The sequence below is a fragment of the Tachysurus fulvidraco genome, chromosome 1 (assembly GCF_022655615.1).
Source record: "Tachysurus fulvidraco isolate hzauxx_2018 chromosome 1, HZAU_PFXX_2.0, whole genome shotgun sequence".
In the NCBI taxonomy this organism is placed as follows: domain Eukaryota; kingdom Metazoa; phylum Chordata; class Actinopteri; order Siluriformes; family Bagridae; genus Tachysurus; species Tachysurus fulvidraco.
This window is the reverse complement of record NC_062518.1, coordinates 39,086,754-39,101,357: the sequence shown is the minus strand read 5'-3', so window position 1 is coordinate 39,101,357 and position 14,604 is coordinate 39,086,754. Positions and strand designations below refer to the sequence as shown.

Here is a 14,604-nt window from a genome sequence, read left to right as displayed (position 1 = left end):
CTTTTTGCTGATGAGTACATATTTTTTCCTCAACGTAGAGCGATTCCATACTGTTTTCCTATACTTGGTTGAAATAGACATGCCTTTAATAAAATAAAAAATATTGAGAAAAAAAAAAAACTTTTTTGTGCCATATCAGTGATTTGTGTGTTTGCTATAAAATAAAATAAAAATCTGAGTGAATTTCTTCCAAGTGTGTTGATTCCATGTTTTTTGCCAGGGGTTGTACCAACAGCCTGGCTGGACTGAATGCCAGTGTAAAGAAGGGCACTTACACACATACACAGTCAATTTAGAAAAAAAAAAACATACCGATTTGTATGCTTTTTGGAGTAGGGAGGAAACTAGCGGACCTTGAGGAAATCCACGCATGGAAGGAGGGAAGCCATCTTGGAGGTGTGAGGTAGCAATGCCACTGGCTGCACCATTATGCTGCCTTTTAATAAAATGTAGATAAATTTTTTAAAAAAAATTACAAATGCTAAACACCTTAGACCAACTTATTGGCCCTTATATTAGATACACATTATATGGGTACCTTTAATTGAAGCCTTTATTTTATCACATCTACATTACCGCACAGTGAAATTCTTTCTTCACATATCACAAATTTGGAGGTTGGGGTCATAGCACAGGGTCAGACACCTACTCCTGGAACAGAGAGAGTTAAGGGCCTTGCTCAAGGGCCCAACAGTGACAGCTTGACAGCACTGGGGCTTGAACCGCTTGAGCCACCACTGCCCCTTTACAGGTATACTAATACTAAAGTGGTCTATCTTATGACACAGCAGTGACATTAACATGATAGTGAATAATAGTGTACATAAACTGTTCGGGAGGGAAAGAATCATATGAAAAACATGAACAGGACACCTAGAAGATGGGCCAACAAAAGAGACATGTTTAATAAATTATTCAGTTAGTGTATCCCTATTGTGCCTGATATGCTCATAGCAGTGTCAAACACCTATTACTAAGTCAGTGAAATGATGTGCTGAAAATAATCCACTACAGAAATAATAGCCGGACACCAGTGGTGGGGGTAAGTGCTAGCATATTGTCCATATTACTGAGGGAAGTGGTAGTCCAGTAGTGAGGGTGTTGAACTATTGACTGTATTGTTGTGAGTTTCACTCCCAGGGCCACTAAGCTGCTACTGCCTCAGTAGTATAAATGAGACAAATGTAAGTTGCTCTTTGTAAACATTAACTCAAAAGCACTAACTATACTAATACAAGTAGTACAAGACATTCTTTATTATCATTGTTAGCCTTTTACGATTTGCCATCATCATGCCACAGTATATTCAGTTCTGTACTTTCTGAAATTCTGTATATAATTCTGTATTTTGTCACAAGCTCTTTATTGTAATGTTTACATACTATAATTGTTGCAGTACATAAGATAGATGCAGATAAACCTTCATCTGCCCCGAATGGACACTTTTACTCAGCTCATGACTTTAATCCCTACTGTTTGCCAGCATATTTGAGAGAGTAGAGTGCATTGATGGATTAGTTAATAGTGTACTGCTATATATCACCTAATATACACATTCCTGAGATTATAGCGCAGCATTGCAATACTTTGGCCCTGGTATATTGCTCAATGTCATCATTCAAAGTGCACACAGATAAGCAGTATCTCCCTGTAATGTGCCATGACCACAATATATTATTAATCGCCTGCTTTGTGGGCATGCTTATTCATGGTTTGGTAGCTTATAAAAGCAACGTGAGAAACATAATGCCAGGCTGACACCATTGTGTGGACTAAGCAATCAAGTATAAATTATTAAAGAATACTCCTGACTTATTCAACAGCTGTAAAATAGTTTCTGTTTTGGAGACATGTCAGAACGGAGACTGGCTCTAAAAGCTTATGTGTTATACTACAGATAAAGATAATTTAGTTTCACTTCAATATCACTGTTGTGTTTTGACCAGAATGTTCAGAATTCTGCCAACAAAGCAATTAAAAAAAATGGGCCTTAAAGTTAGATGACTCACTTCTGTAATATCAGGAGTGCAAGAGAATATTGCGAAAGTAAACCACATATTGTGCAGTACTAAAACTGTTAACTGACATATAACATTTTGGCAAAACAATTTAGTCTACAAAGAGGAAGTTAGGATATAAAACCAACTGCCGGATAAAGATGTTTTTAAATAAAGTGTGGAGGTATGAAATGATAAATATGCATCTATGCTGTGAATAGTTGTATGGTATCAAATACATGCTATGTGAATTTCTAAATGAAAGTGGAAAGTGTGTTCTTGCAGGTGTAAGTGTTTTCTCTTTGTCCTAAAGCTCCCAGCTGTCTGAGACACTTGAGGCTCCCGGTGGGATTGTGGGAGTGCAGATGAGCACCTGCAGACTGCTGGTCCCAGCTGGATGTGTTGTTTCACCCTGGAACAAAGTGTGTCTGCTGAGAACCAGGATTCACTGAGGCTAATAATGTACAGTATGTTAATGGCTTAAAGAAACACATGTACAGCCATCTCCTCACATATATATGTCTTCTACACAGATATTCCTCAATAGGATACATATTTATCACTCATACTGACACAAACACCCGTTTGTCTTACTATCCCTGTGTCCAGGCTATGTATCTATAACCTATAACATGCCTCATAGCTTTAAAGCTAAACTATCATCATATGTATTTAAAGTTGGTGGCTCTTTCTTGACCGAACTGTTTCATTACCAAACCTAAACTGGGCTGAAAGAAGGGAAATATTACATTTTTCAGGGGAAGGCCAGGATATAGAAATACTGGCATACAGGATATTTCAAGACCAGGATATAGAAATACTGGCATAGAGACAAAGAAAGTAAAGAAAGGGAAGAACTGTCTAGCTTGGAACATTTAACAATAATCTACATAGCCTGTATAAACTATTTCTGATGGAGTGCATGAGCATAATATAACCTACCATGTTTATATCAAAACAGAGCCTAATGCTAAAATTCATGTCTCTAGAATTATACAGGGTGAATGAACACAAATCTTACAAAATATTAGTTCTTTTGTTGTTTTGATGCTGGTGAGAGAGAGAGAGAGAGAGAGAGAGAGAGAGAGAGAGAGAGAGAGAGAGAGAGAGAGAGAGAGAGAGAGATGGGTTCAGTTAGTGTGATTAATTCTTATCAAACTGTTCTGTAAACCATTATGGATGGGAATGTGTGGATCTTAAAATCCTATTTCTCCCAAAGGACACAACTGTGGCACGAGAGCAAATAGAAACTTATTTACAATGAGTCCTTTGTCTCATGGCCATACCTGGGTTTTAAAATATAGGCAGTTCCAAACACTATTTGGGCTAAAAGATAGGGTTTTCACCGAACTTTAGTAGAAAGAAAAGAAAGTCAGGCTCATCGATGTAAATCACATGTATAATTTGATGTCCTGAGTGACTAAAGAAGGCCACAGACACACAAGTATCAGTGTAGAGCACAGAAGAGGTGAAGCCCTGTTGCCACCAGCTGTCTCTACTCAGCATTACAGCTTATTCAGTCAATGTTTTTCCAAATACTGATTAACTAAAATAGACATATTTACTACAAATAAACACCGTGTTTATAGACCAAAGTCTTGCTCATTGTCTTGAATGAAACGTGCGTAAAAGGAGAATAAACATGACTGCAGTATGAACTGATCCAAAACGAGTTCATACTGATACCGTACCATTGTGTTCAGTAACGCACCTGACGTTAATCAACACTCCCACGTTCATCATTTATATCCTGTTAATCAGTGTAAAGTTTATTGAACTGCTCAGAGTGCCATAAGTTTACGCATAAACGTGCCCTTTGCGTGTCGAATGCTGGGTCATTAAAAACGTGCAGACTTTGACTTTTCTGGCCTCATTCTAAGTATATACCTTTATACATAGTTTATATATATTTTTACTATGAGTTTAACAGCAGGAGAGAGGCTTTTGCAGTGGCTTTTCCGTGCAGTATCCGGCTTTTTCTGCGCGCTTTTTGTTTTGGTGTCGCCGCGACGCAAAGCCGAAAAAGTGCCGCCGGTCACCGAGAAGCTGCTCCTCATCTCTGCCATGCAGCTGGCTGAGAAAATCCGCCGCAAGCAGGTCTGTACTTCTGTTCACACTCCTCACATTAAACCACAAACACAGCAGAGAATCAAACCAACTTCTAGAACTAACCAACCAAGCAGTGACCTGGTGGTACTATGACAAGCACAGAAGGAGAGCTGAGTAATGGGAAGTCTTAGTGTAGTGAAGATTAGCCTTAGTGAAGATTTCCTGTAGTAAAACACAATCTACTGCAACTGAGCTTATTCAAATATAAAGATAAAATAACTGAATTTGTTCTTGATCTGTCGCATCATAATGACTTCATAATGCTGAGTAAATTAAACCTGGAAAAAAATAAATAAATAAAAAACCGTCCTGAGTGACTTTGCATCTTCCAAGGAGTTTTTAAAATTTAAATCTTTTGTCATCAACATATTAATCTATTGTCACTAATTGTGTGTACTTTATTATACATAAAGAAGTTTTTGCAGCAGAGCTTTAGTGCTTTAGTGTCTCCTCCTTGTCTGTACTGTCTGCTTAAGTGGATCAAGCCCAAAATGTCAAACTTTAATTCTAATACCACTGCAAACTCTATCACGCTTGTGATATCTCCACTGCCAAGTCCGTCATGTTTGCCATCTTGCTGAGTCTCTGCCGTAACCTAACACAGCCGTGTCATATAGCTGCTTTGCATTCTGGATTTTGAGCCTGACCTTTACGTTCACTACACTGGGCTTCTCATTCATATGACCTTGAACATCATCAGAAAGTACTCTTGAAACAGAATGAAAAGAACTCTTGTACCGACTTCTCAGTTATAACTGCAGTTTGTCAACTTTTTTTTTCTGCCGTTGTTATTGTGTCTGTCAGTGATATCAGAACTTCTTACAGAAACTACAAGTATACATTACCAATCAACAAATTAGCAGCAGCACCACTAAACACACCAATATGTGCTTCAACTTGTTCTTGGTCTCCTCTAAGGCTGAATTATTCAAGCCCCTTGTGTGGCTTTGAGAGGTTGGATACTTGGTTTCTGTAGCCTTCTGTACTGAGCTGCTTGTATGTTGTGTCATGCATTTTATTTGTTCTTGAAGGCACAATATATCATCATTGGTGAAACTGTTGTAATGTGCAAATATTCACTACATGATCCTTTGTCTGAACTGAGCGGTATGACAATGTGATATAGACATTGTGATATAATATCATGATACACATGATTATTCAGGGTTTTTTCTTCCTTACTTTGCAAATTTGTCCATCTTTTCTTCATTAGAGAATTTTTTTATTATCTATTTTTAATAGTGATACATCTAATCATACTTATTGTGTATCTAGTTTATGGAGTACATGATATATTCTCTCACCCCTAAAGGCAACCCCTTTGGAGTGATTAAGAATGATGGCACAGTTTTACTGTTTCTCTGTAGTGAAACAAGATATTCTGTGATTTCCACAGATTCACTGATTATTTACATACTGTACATTAACACTGTAAGTGATTCTTTTTCACATACATGCTCCTGTTTGTCCTGAACACAGGTGTCAAGTGTAGATGTGGTTCAGGCCTATATAGATAGGATCCAGCAGGTGAATCCTCTCCTGAATGCTATAGTTAAGGACAGGTGAGTCCTCACCTTTACAGCATTAGTGTCTGTTTACACACAACCACAATGTTCATACGTGCTTCACATGATGCAACACACACACACACACACACACACACACACACACACACACACACACACACACACACACACCTCTGATGTGACTTCACTGTAAAGTCATAGCAAACCAAGCAGCACTTTGTTGTCATGTGTTTTATTAAAGCATTGACCTAACTACACATACACAACTACACATACTCACATTTACATTTGCATTGCGCATTATTTACATTAATTTAAATGAAGTTTCCAGGTTTCAAATCACTGCCAGGATTTCAAACTGCCTCTGATAATAAGCTCTAAACTACCTATAATATTTCCTTTTTTTTTTTTTTTTAAACATCTGATGCTTGTCTGCTATGATGTAAATATGGTTTAGTTCTATTATTATTAGATTTATTATTATTTTATTATTATTAATTATAATATAAATATGTATTTATTTATTTATTTTTTTAAAAATATGTTTTGATTTGGGAATTAGTTTTAATAATTAAAGTTCCATGGTTAGAATAATAGCTTTAAATTAATATCTTTTATTTTTATTTATTTATTAATTAGATATGTGGAATGGACACTCACTTTCTGCTTAGCACCGGAATTTGCACTTTAATTTTACACAAAAAAACTGGGGTAAAGTGTTTTCACTACACTACATATAAGGTGTGTGTATAAATCTCGTTCCTTTCACTTCCTCTAACATTTCTCAGATTTTCGGCAGCTTTGGCAGAAGCAGCTCATGCAGACATGCTGATAGAGGAGGAGACCGGAGGAGAGGAGGTTCTAGCAGACCGACTGCCTCTGCTTGGAGTCCCTTTATCTGTCAAAGAGTCTTTTTTCTTACAGGGTAAACCACTTGTTAATACAGTGTCACTACAGACTAGTGGTATTCAAAAATTTGTAAAGGTCAATCTAAGGAAAATTGCCTTTATCTTACGATTCTCGTCATAACCGTATGAAGACTTTTTTTCTTCTTCTCCATGTGTGTGTTTCAGGTATGCCCTGCTCCACAGGCCTGATCTCTCGTGCTGGCTTTGTTGCCAATACAGATGCCCCTGCTGTGGCTCTGTTGAAAAGAGCTGGAGCCATCCCTTTAGGAGTGACCAACACTAGCGAGTTGTGCATGTGGCTGGAATCTAACAATCACCTGTACGGCATCACCAATAACCCATATGACACAACCAGAATATGTGGAGGAAGCTCAGGTAGGCCATGTTGTGTAAATATAGAGAAATCCAGTACTGAGAATGTGAATGTATCATCACTCTGAGCAAAAGCATGCGGGTCAAATGTAATTAGGCATCGTTGGAATATACCCAGAATGATTGACAGTGTGTGTGTCTCTCCTCCACTCTTCCCACTATAGGTGGAGAGGGCAGTATTCTGGGCAGCGCAGGTTCTGTAATCGGGATTGGTTCGGATATTGGAGGCAGTATTCGTATGCCCTGTTTCTTTAACGGATTATTTGGACACAAAGCGACTCCAGGTGTTTGCATATACACGCAAGGCAGCAGTTCAGATTTTGTGTATATTTTGTGAGGTACAAGATTTAATGGTGTTTCACTCAATTCTATTCAATTCAGATTTATTTGTATAGAGCTTTTAAGGAAGTACATTGCAGCTTTACAGTACATAAAATTATGTACATTTATTTCCATTTATCCCTAATGATCAAACCTGAGGTGACCGTGGCAAGGATAAACTCCCGTAGATTGTATAAGAAGAAACCTTGAGAGGAACCAGACTCAAAAGCCAGACTCAAAAGCCATCCTCATTTGGGTGACACCAGAGAGTGTGATTTATAAATAATGTCCTTTCTACAGTCATATACAGTCAATTAGAGTTGTGTAACCAGAAGCTTCTGAGCAACTCATAAATTAGTTCATCATCTCAGTTAATTTTAGATACAACACCAACTCCTCCATGCCGAAGCCTTCAAATGCTCTATGATGGAGATACAGCATACAGTACAGACCAAAAGTTTGGACACACCACCTTTTCAACAGGACAATGACCCCAAACACACCTCTAGCTGTGTAAGGGCTATTTGACCATGAAGGAGAGTGATGGGGTGCTGAGCCAGATGACCTGGCCTCCACAGTCACCGGACCTGAACCCAATCGAGATGGTTTGGGGTGAGCTGGACCGCAGAGTGAAGACAAAAGGGCCAACAAGTGCTAAGCATCTCTGGGAACTCCTTCAAGACTGTTGGAAGACCATTTCAGGTGACGACCTCTTGAAGCTCATCAAGAGAATGCCAAGAGTGTGCAAAGCAGTAATCAAAGCAAAAGGTGGCTACTTTGAAGAACCTAGAATATGACATATTTTCAGTTGTTTCACACTTTTTTGTTATGTACGTATATAATTCCACATGTGTTAATTCATAGTTTTGATGCCTTCAGTGTGAATCTACAATTTTCATAGTCATGAAAATAAAGAAAACTCTGAATGAGAAGGTGTGTCCAAACTTTTGGTCTGTACTGTGTGTAGGATGTTATTTTTTTCTATCGATGAAGAGTTTGTTCTCACAGGTTTGGCAACTTCTCTTTGGCACACAACTGGAGCTGGTACATTCTCTGTAAGCCTTGGGATAGGCAGAAAGAGAAAAGCAAGTGGAGAGTATTTTCCATAGCTGTTCAATACATAAACAATCGCTAGAAGATAAAGTGCTTTAGATGTACTGGGGCACAAGGTTATAAGATGTATTATATGTATGTCTGGCTAAAGCGATAAGTCTTTAATTTACTGTTCCAAAGTTTAGGAGTTAAATACAAAAACACTCCCCCACCTTTAGTTGACTGATATACTGGGAACTTTCAGAAGTCCAGATTTTTTTTTTCTTTTTTCTGAGAACTACTAGAAGTCTTATGGTTTTGTTTTGTTTTTTAAACAAAGAATACTTTTAGTTTCTGGCTATTACTGTAATTGCATATAATGTATTAAGAGGTGAATGTACATTCATCCGGAGTTTATAATAGTGTTCATCTAATTGCACTTGCTCTTACACATTTTTATTACTTTTTAACTCCACTATTAAGCCCTGTGAATGACTGTGTGTGTGTTTGTTGCAGGAATTGTCTCAAATGATGGCCAGCTCCCCCCTAGCTCTGGGCTTCAGGATGACCTACTGAGTACAGGTCCCATGTGTCGCTATGCTGAAGACTTGCTGCCTATGCTGAAGATCATGGCTGGAGCAAATGCAGACAAGTAAACACACACATGACATTACAACAACTGCAAAATCAACTTTCATATTAAAGTGATAATTTGGCATAAAATTGTTAGCATTATATAAATGGGGTGGCTTTATTCACATTTGTAGACTATTCTATATAAGCACAAATGTTTGTAACTGCTCATTACCAGACAGACATATGAATACAACCAAATCAGTAGGGTGGCTGACGTAAACATATTTCTTTGACCCTCTATCTGTCACTGCTGTTTGGTAGATTAGATTGGGTTAGGTTCAACTTTAAATGTGGGTACATGGCAACACAATACAGTTAGCATCTATCCAGAAGTGCCAAGTAGTAGTGCAGTACAATGTGCAGATAAATGTAAAAACGACCATCTGTGAAAACACCCTGAAGTGTCATAAGACATGAAATATGTATTGGATGAACCAAAGGGAAATGTTTGTACATTTAACTTTTGGCAGAACTGAAAATAGTGGCCGTAATATGTATGCTAAAATTGTGCTCTTGTGTATTTTCACAGGCTGTCGCTGTCCTCGATGGTGGATTTGAAGAAGCTGCGATTCTTCTCAGTAGTGGATGATGGTGGATCTCCATGGACCTCTCCTGTGGACAAACAGCTTGTTGAAGCACAGAAGAAGGTGAGACGCTGGGCAGTTTCTAAATATTCTGTAGCAAATCCTAAGGTTGTGGGTTCGAGTCTCGGGCCGGCCATGACTGAGATGCCCTTGAGCAAGGCACCGAACCCCCAAACTGCTCCCCGGGCACACAGCATAAATGGCTGCCCACTGTGTTCACTGCTGTGTGTGTTCACTGCTGTGTGTGTTCACTGCTGTGTGTGTGTGTGTGTGTGTGTTCACTGCTGTGTGTGTGTGTGTGTGTGTTCACTGCTGTGTGTGTGTGTGTGTTCACTGCTGTGTGTGTGTGTGTGTGTGTGTGTGTGTGTTCACTGCTGTGTGTGTGTGTGTGTGTGTGTGTTCACTGCTGTGTGTGTGTGTGTGTGTGTGTGTGTGTTCACTGCTGTGTGTGTGTGTGTGTTCACTGCTGTGTGTGTGTGTGTGTTCACTGCTGTGTGTGTGTGTGTGTTCACTGCTGTGTGTGTGTGTGTGTTCACTGCTGTGTGTGTGTGTGTGTTCACTGCTGTGTGTGTGTGTGTGTTCACTGCTGTGTGTGTGTGTGTGTGTGTTCACTGCTGTGTGTGTGTGTGTGTTCACTGCTGTGTGTGTGTGTGTGTGTGTTCACTGCTGTGTGTGTGTGTGTTCACTGCTGTGTGTGTGTGTGTTCACTGCTGTGTGTGTGTGTGTGTGTGTGTGTTCACTGCTGTGTGTGTGTGTGTGTGTGTGTGTGTGTGTGTGTGTGTTCACTGCTGTGTGTGTGTGTGTGTTCACTGCTGTGTGTGTGTGTGTGTTCACTGCTGTGTGTGTGTGTGTGTGTGTTCACTGCTGTGTGTGTGTGTGTGTGTGTGTTCACTGCTGTGTGTGTGTGTGTGTGTGTGTTCACTGCTGTGTGTGTGTGTGTGTGTGTGTGTTCACTGCTGTGTGTGTGTGTGTGTGTGTGTGTGTGTTCACTGCTGTGTGTGTGTGTGTGTGTTCACTGCTGTGTGTGTGTGTGTGTGTGTGTTCACTGCTGTGTGTGTGTGTGTGTGTGTGTGTGTTCACTGCTGTGTGTGTGTGTGTGTTCACTGCTGTGTGTGTGTGTGTGTTCACTGCTGTGTGTGTGTGTGTGTTCACTGCTGTGTGTGTGTGTGTGTTCACTGCTGTGTGTGTGTGTGTGTGTGTGTGTGTGTGTGTGTTCACTGCTGTGTGTGTGTGTGTGTGTGTGTGTGTGTGTGTTCACTGCTGTGTGTGTGTGTGTGTGTGTGTGTGTGTGTGTGTTCACTGCTGTGTGTGTGTGTGTGTGTGTGTGTGTGTGTGTGTTCACTGCTGTGTGTGTGTGTGTGTGTGTGTGTGTGTGTGTGTGTGTGTGTTCACTGCTGTGTGTGTGTGTGTGTGTGTGTGTGTGTGTGTGTGTGTGTGTGTGTGTGTTCACTGCTGTGTGTGTGTGTGTGTGTGTGTTCACTGCTGTGTGTGTGTGTGTGTGTTCACTGCTGTGTGTGTGTGTGTGTGTTCACTGCTGTGTGTGTGTGTGTTCACTGCTGTGTGTGTGTGTGTTCACTGCTGTGTGTGTGTGTTCACTGCTGTGTGTGTGTGTTCACTGCTGTGTGTGTGTGTTCACTGCTGTGTGTGTGTGTTCACTGCTGTGTGTGTGTGTGTGTGTGTGTTCACTGCTGTGTGTGTGTGTGTGTGTGTGTGTGTGTGTGTGTGTGTGTTCACTGCTGTGTGTGTGTGTGTGTTCACTGCTGTGTGTGTGTGTGTGTGTGTGTGTGTGTGTGTGTGTGTGTTCACTGCTGTGTGTGTGTGTGTGTGTGTGTGTGTGTGTGTTCACTGCTGTGTGTGTGTGTGTGTGTGTGTGTGTGTGTGTGTGTGTGTGTGTGTTCACTGCTGTGTGTGTGTGTGTGTGTGTGTGTTCACTGCTGTGTGTGTGTGTGTGTGTGTGTGTGTGTTCACTGCTGTGTGTGTGTGTGTGTGTTCACTGCTGTGTGTGTGTGTGTGTGTTCACTGCTGTGTGTGTGTGTGTGTGTTCACTGCTGTGTGTGTGTGTGTGTTCACTGCTGTGTGTGTGTGTGTTCACTGCTGTGTGTGTGTGTTCACTGCTGTGTGTGTGCACTTTGGATGGGTCAAATGCAGAGAACGAATTCTGAGTATGGGTCACCGTACTTATCCGTATGTCACATCACGTATAGACAAATGCCAAAGCCTTAAGGTGCTTTTGTTGTTATTGGTGTTTGCAGGTGATTCAGCGACTAGAGGCAGATTTGGGAGTCAAAGTTAAGGAAATGAGCTTTCCACAGCTGAAGTACTCCTACCAGATCTGGGAAACGTGCATGGCTCTCCCAGATAAAGATGGCAAGGTTTGTTTCTGAATGCTCCAGTAGTAAGTTTATCATTATTTTAAGCATATGTGCACTAAATTCATTTTGGATTATATCACTGATTACTGAGGGAAGGTTGATTGATGGGCCATTGTGCTAAAATAAAACTCTTCTGTATGTGTTTTTGTGTAAATACTTGTGTGTTTCAGCCACCGCAGTCTTTTGCAGAGCTGCTGGCAGATGGAGGCTCAACCGTGTGGCCGCTATGGGAACTGATCAAGTGGATCTTTGGGAAATCTGACCACACCCTACCTTCTATTGGTAACACACCAAATTAAATCACATAATGTACATTACAACACAACACAACCGTCACACACTAGCACCATATAAAAGCTACATAATTGCCCTTGTAATAATCCATTCCTAAATCTGGATTGTTCAGGTCTGGCTTTAATGAACAGCAAACCATCACCGTTCTACCTCAAGCAGAAGGAGGCACTACAGCATGACATGGACAAGGTGTTGGGGACGGATGGTGTGCTGCTGTACCCCTCTCATCCTCTCCTGGCCCCCAAACACCATCATCCATTATTCACAATATATAACTTCTCATACACAGGTGATACCATATGATCCAAAGGAACATATTTTCCTTCACACACGTACATGATTCAAGTATTGTCCGTTGCTTATTTTGTAGGGATCTTCAATACACTAGGCCTACCTGTTACCCAGTGTCCTTTGGGGCTAAGTGAGGAGGGTTTGCCTCTCGGTGTGCAGGTGGTGGGAGGAAAGCTGCAGGATCGTCTCACACTAGCTGTAGCTCTGTATCTAGAGAAAGCGTTTGGAGGATGGAGAGATCCAGGAGCCACCTGAGAAACTGGAGCTGGTGGACGCATGCTGCTTTCATTAGATCAAACGATTAAATGTATGAACAGCGAACCCTTATTTCCTTTGTGTCTACTGAACATTAATAAATCGCTTTGAGCTTTACAGAAATGTGTCATTGGAGAGTTTGTGACATTCTTCAATGTTTTCATTTTATCAGAAGTTTAAAAAGGAAAAAAAAGATAATTTCAAATCAAACATTTTAAAAGCCTTTGTATTGGCATTGCCTTATCTTCTGGGATCAGTGTCTTAAAGGGAAAAAATCCTGCCACAAAAATAAATCTTTTCCAGACTGTAATTTTCATTTCACACTGTACTTGCTATTTATAGTTTTAAGAGCCACATCACAAAAATGCTGTTAAATTAGTAGCATATGGTTGATCATCTTTGCTGTAAAATAAGCACCAAACTGGAAAAGGAAAGTGCAGGAATTCTCTTCGATATGTATAAGGTGAGAAGAAGGAAAGTTGAAGGACAGTGATATTAATTGCCAATACAGCATCATAATTAACTTCTCAGTGGTCCTGGCAGTTAGGAGGAGGTGAAAATCATTTCACTGTTAACTACAATATTATTAATTAAAATATTTATATAATAATTTTTGCCATTCAAATAATTCAAGTAAGATTTGAGTGGGCAGGTCTTCTTTGGTACTGAAAAGCTCTTTTATTTTCCATTATTTCACTATTAACATAAAAAGAGCTACTGGGGAAAAGCTGACAAGTAATTTGCCAAATCAATTCGGTAACAATTCCCTTTTAACATGGCGTGCAATCGACTTGGAATACAATACAACTGGCTGGTTAATTAAACTACATTATCTGACCAGACGGTTGCGGAGACCTGCCTGTTACACCAATATGTGAGTCTTCTCTAAACCGTTAACACAAAGTTTGAAACACAATTGTATAGGATGTTTTTGTATGCTCTAACATTACAATTTCCCTTCACAGGAAATAATACACTCCTCACACACACTCTTCACCCCACACAACCCTCCCACACACTCTTCACTCTCCTTCCATCTGGAAAAAGGTACCGAAGCATTCGGGCCCTCACGACCAGACTGTGTAAGTTCCTTTCCACAAGCCATCAGACTCCTTAATAACTGAACTCTACAGCACCACCATATCAAACAGTTTACATGCTGTTTTTCACATTGTTTTTCAGTCGATTGCTGTTTTGCACAATACATTACAATACCTCATATACAGTGCCTTTCAAAAGTATTCATACCCACTGAACTTTTTCACATCAAAATGTTACAACCACAAACAAAAATGTATTTTATTAGGACTTTATGTGATAGACCAACACAAAGTGGCACATACTTGTGAAGTGGAAAAAATGATAAATGGTTTTGAAAAGTTTTTGAATTTTGAATTTTTGAAATGTGTGGCATGCATTTGTATTCAGCCCCACCGAGTCAATACTTTGTAGAACCACTTTTCACTGCAATTACAGCTGCAAGTCTTTTAGGGTTTGTCTCTACCAGCTTTGAACATCTAGAGAGTGACATTTTTGTCCATTCTTCTTTGCAAAATAGCTCAAGCTCAGTCAGATTGGATGGCGAGCGTCTGTGAACAGCGATTTTCAAATCTCGCCACAGATTCTCAATAGGATTTAGGTCTGGACTTTGACTGGGCCATTCTAACACATGAATATGCTTTGATCTAAACCACTCCATTGTAGCTCTGGCTGTATGTTTAGGGTCATTGTCTTGCTGGAAGGTGAACTTCTGCAACAGTCTTAAGTCTTTTGCAGACTCTAACAGGTTTTCATCTAAGATTGCCCTGTATTTAGCTCCATCCATCTTCTCATCAACTCTGACCAGCTTTCTGGTCCCTGCTGAAGAAAAGCATCCCCACAACATGATGCTGCCACCACCATGTTTC

The 14,604-nt window shown here is 40.1% G+C and overlaps 1 protein-coding gene across 2 annotated transcripts; it reads left to right on the top strand.

Annotated features, from left to right (window-relative positions):
* Positions 1-3,763: 3,763 nt before the first annotated feature.
* faah2b (fatty acid amide hydrolase 2b) lies at positions 3,764-12,820 on the top strand. Of its 2 annotated transcripts, none has more exons than XM_027178270.2 (11): positions 3,764-4,094; positions 5,586-5,668; positions 6,421-6,557; positions 6,706-6,915; positions 7,077-7,196; positions 8,782-8,917; positions 9,431-9,548; positions 11,738-11,857; positions 12,028-12,139; positions 12,264-12,440; positions 12,540-12,820. In XM_027178270.2, the coding sequence occupies exons 1-11, from the start codon at positions 3,915-3,917 to the stop codon at positions 12,695-12,697; spliced, it is 1,551 nt and encodes a 516-aa protein (XP_027034071.2). In that variant the 5' UTR covers positions 3,764-3,914; the 3' UTR covers positions 12,698-12,820. The 2 variants fall into 2 exon arrangements, with proteins under 2 accessions (XP_027034071.2, XP_027034070.2); XM_027178269.2 differs by having other exon boundaries at positions 3,765-4,094; positions 12,522-12,820.
* Positions 12,821-14,604: the final 1,784 nt, after the last annotated feature.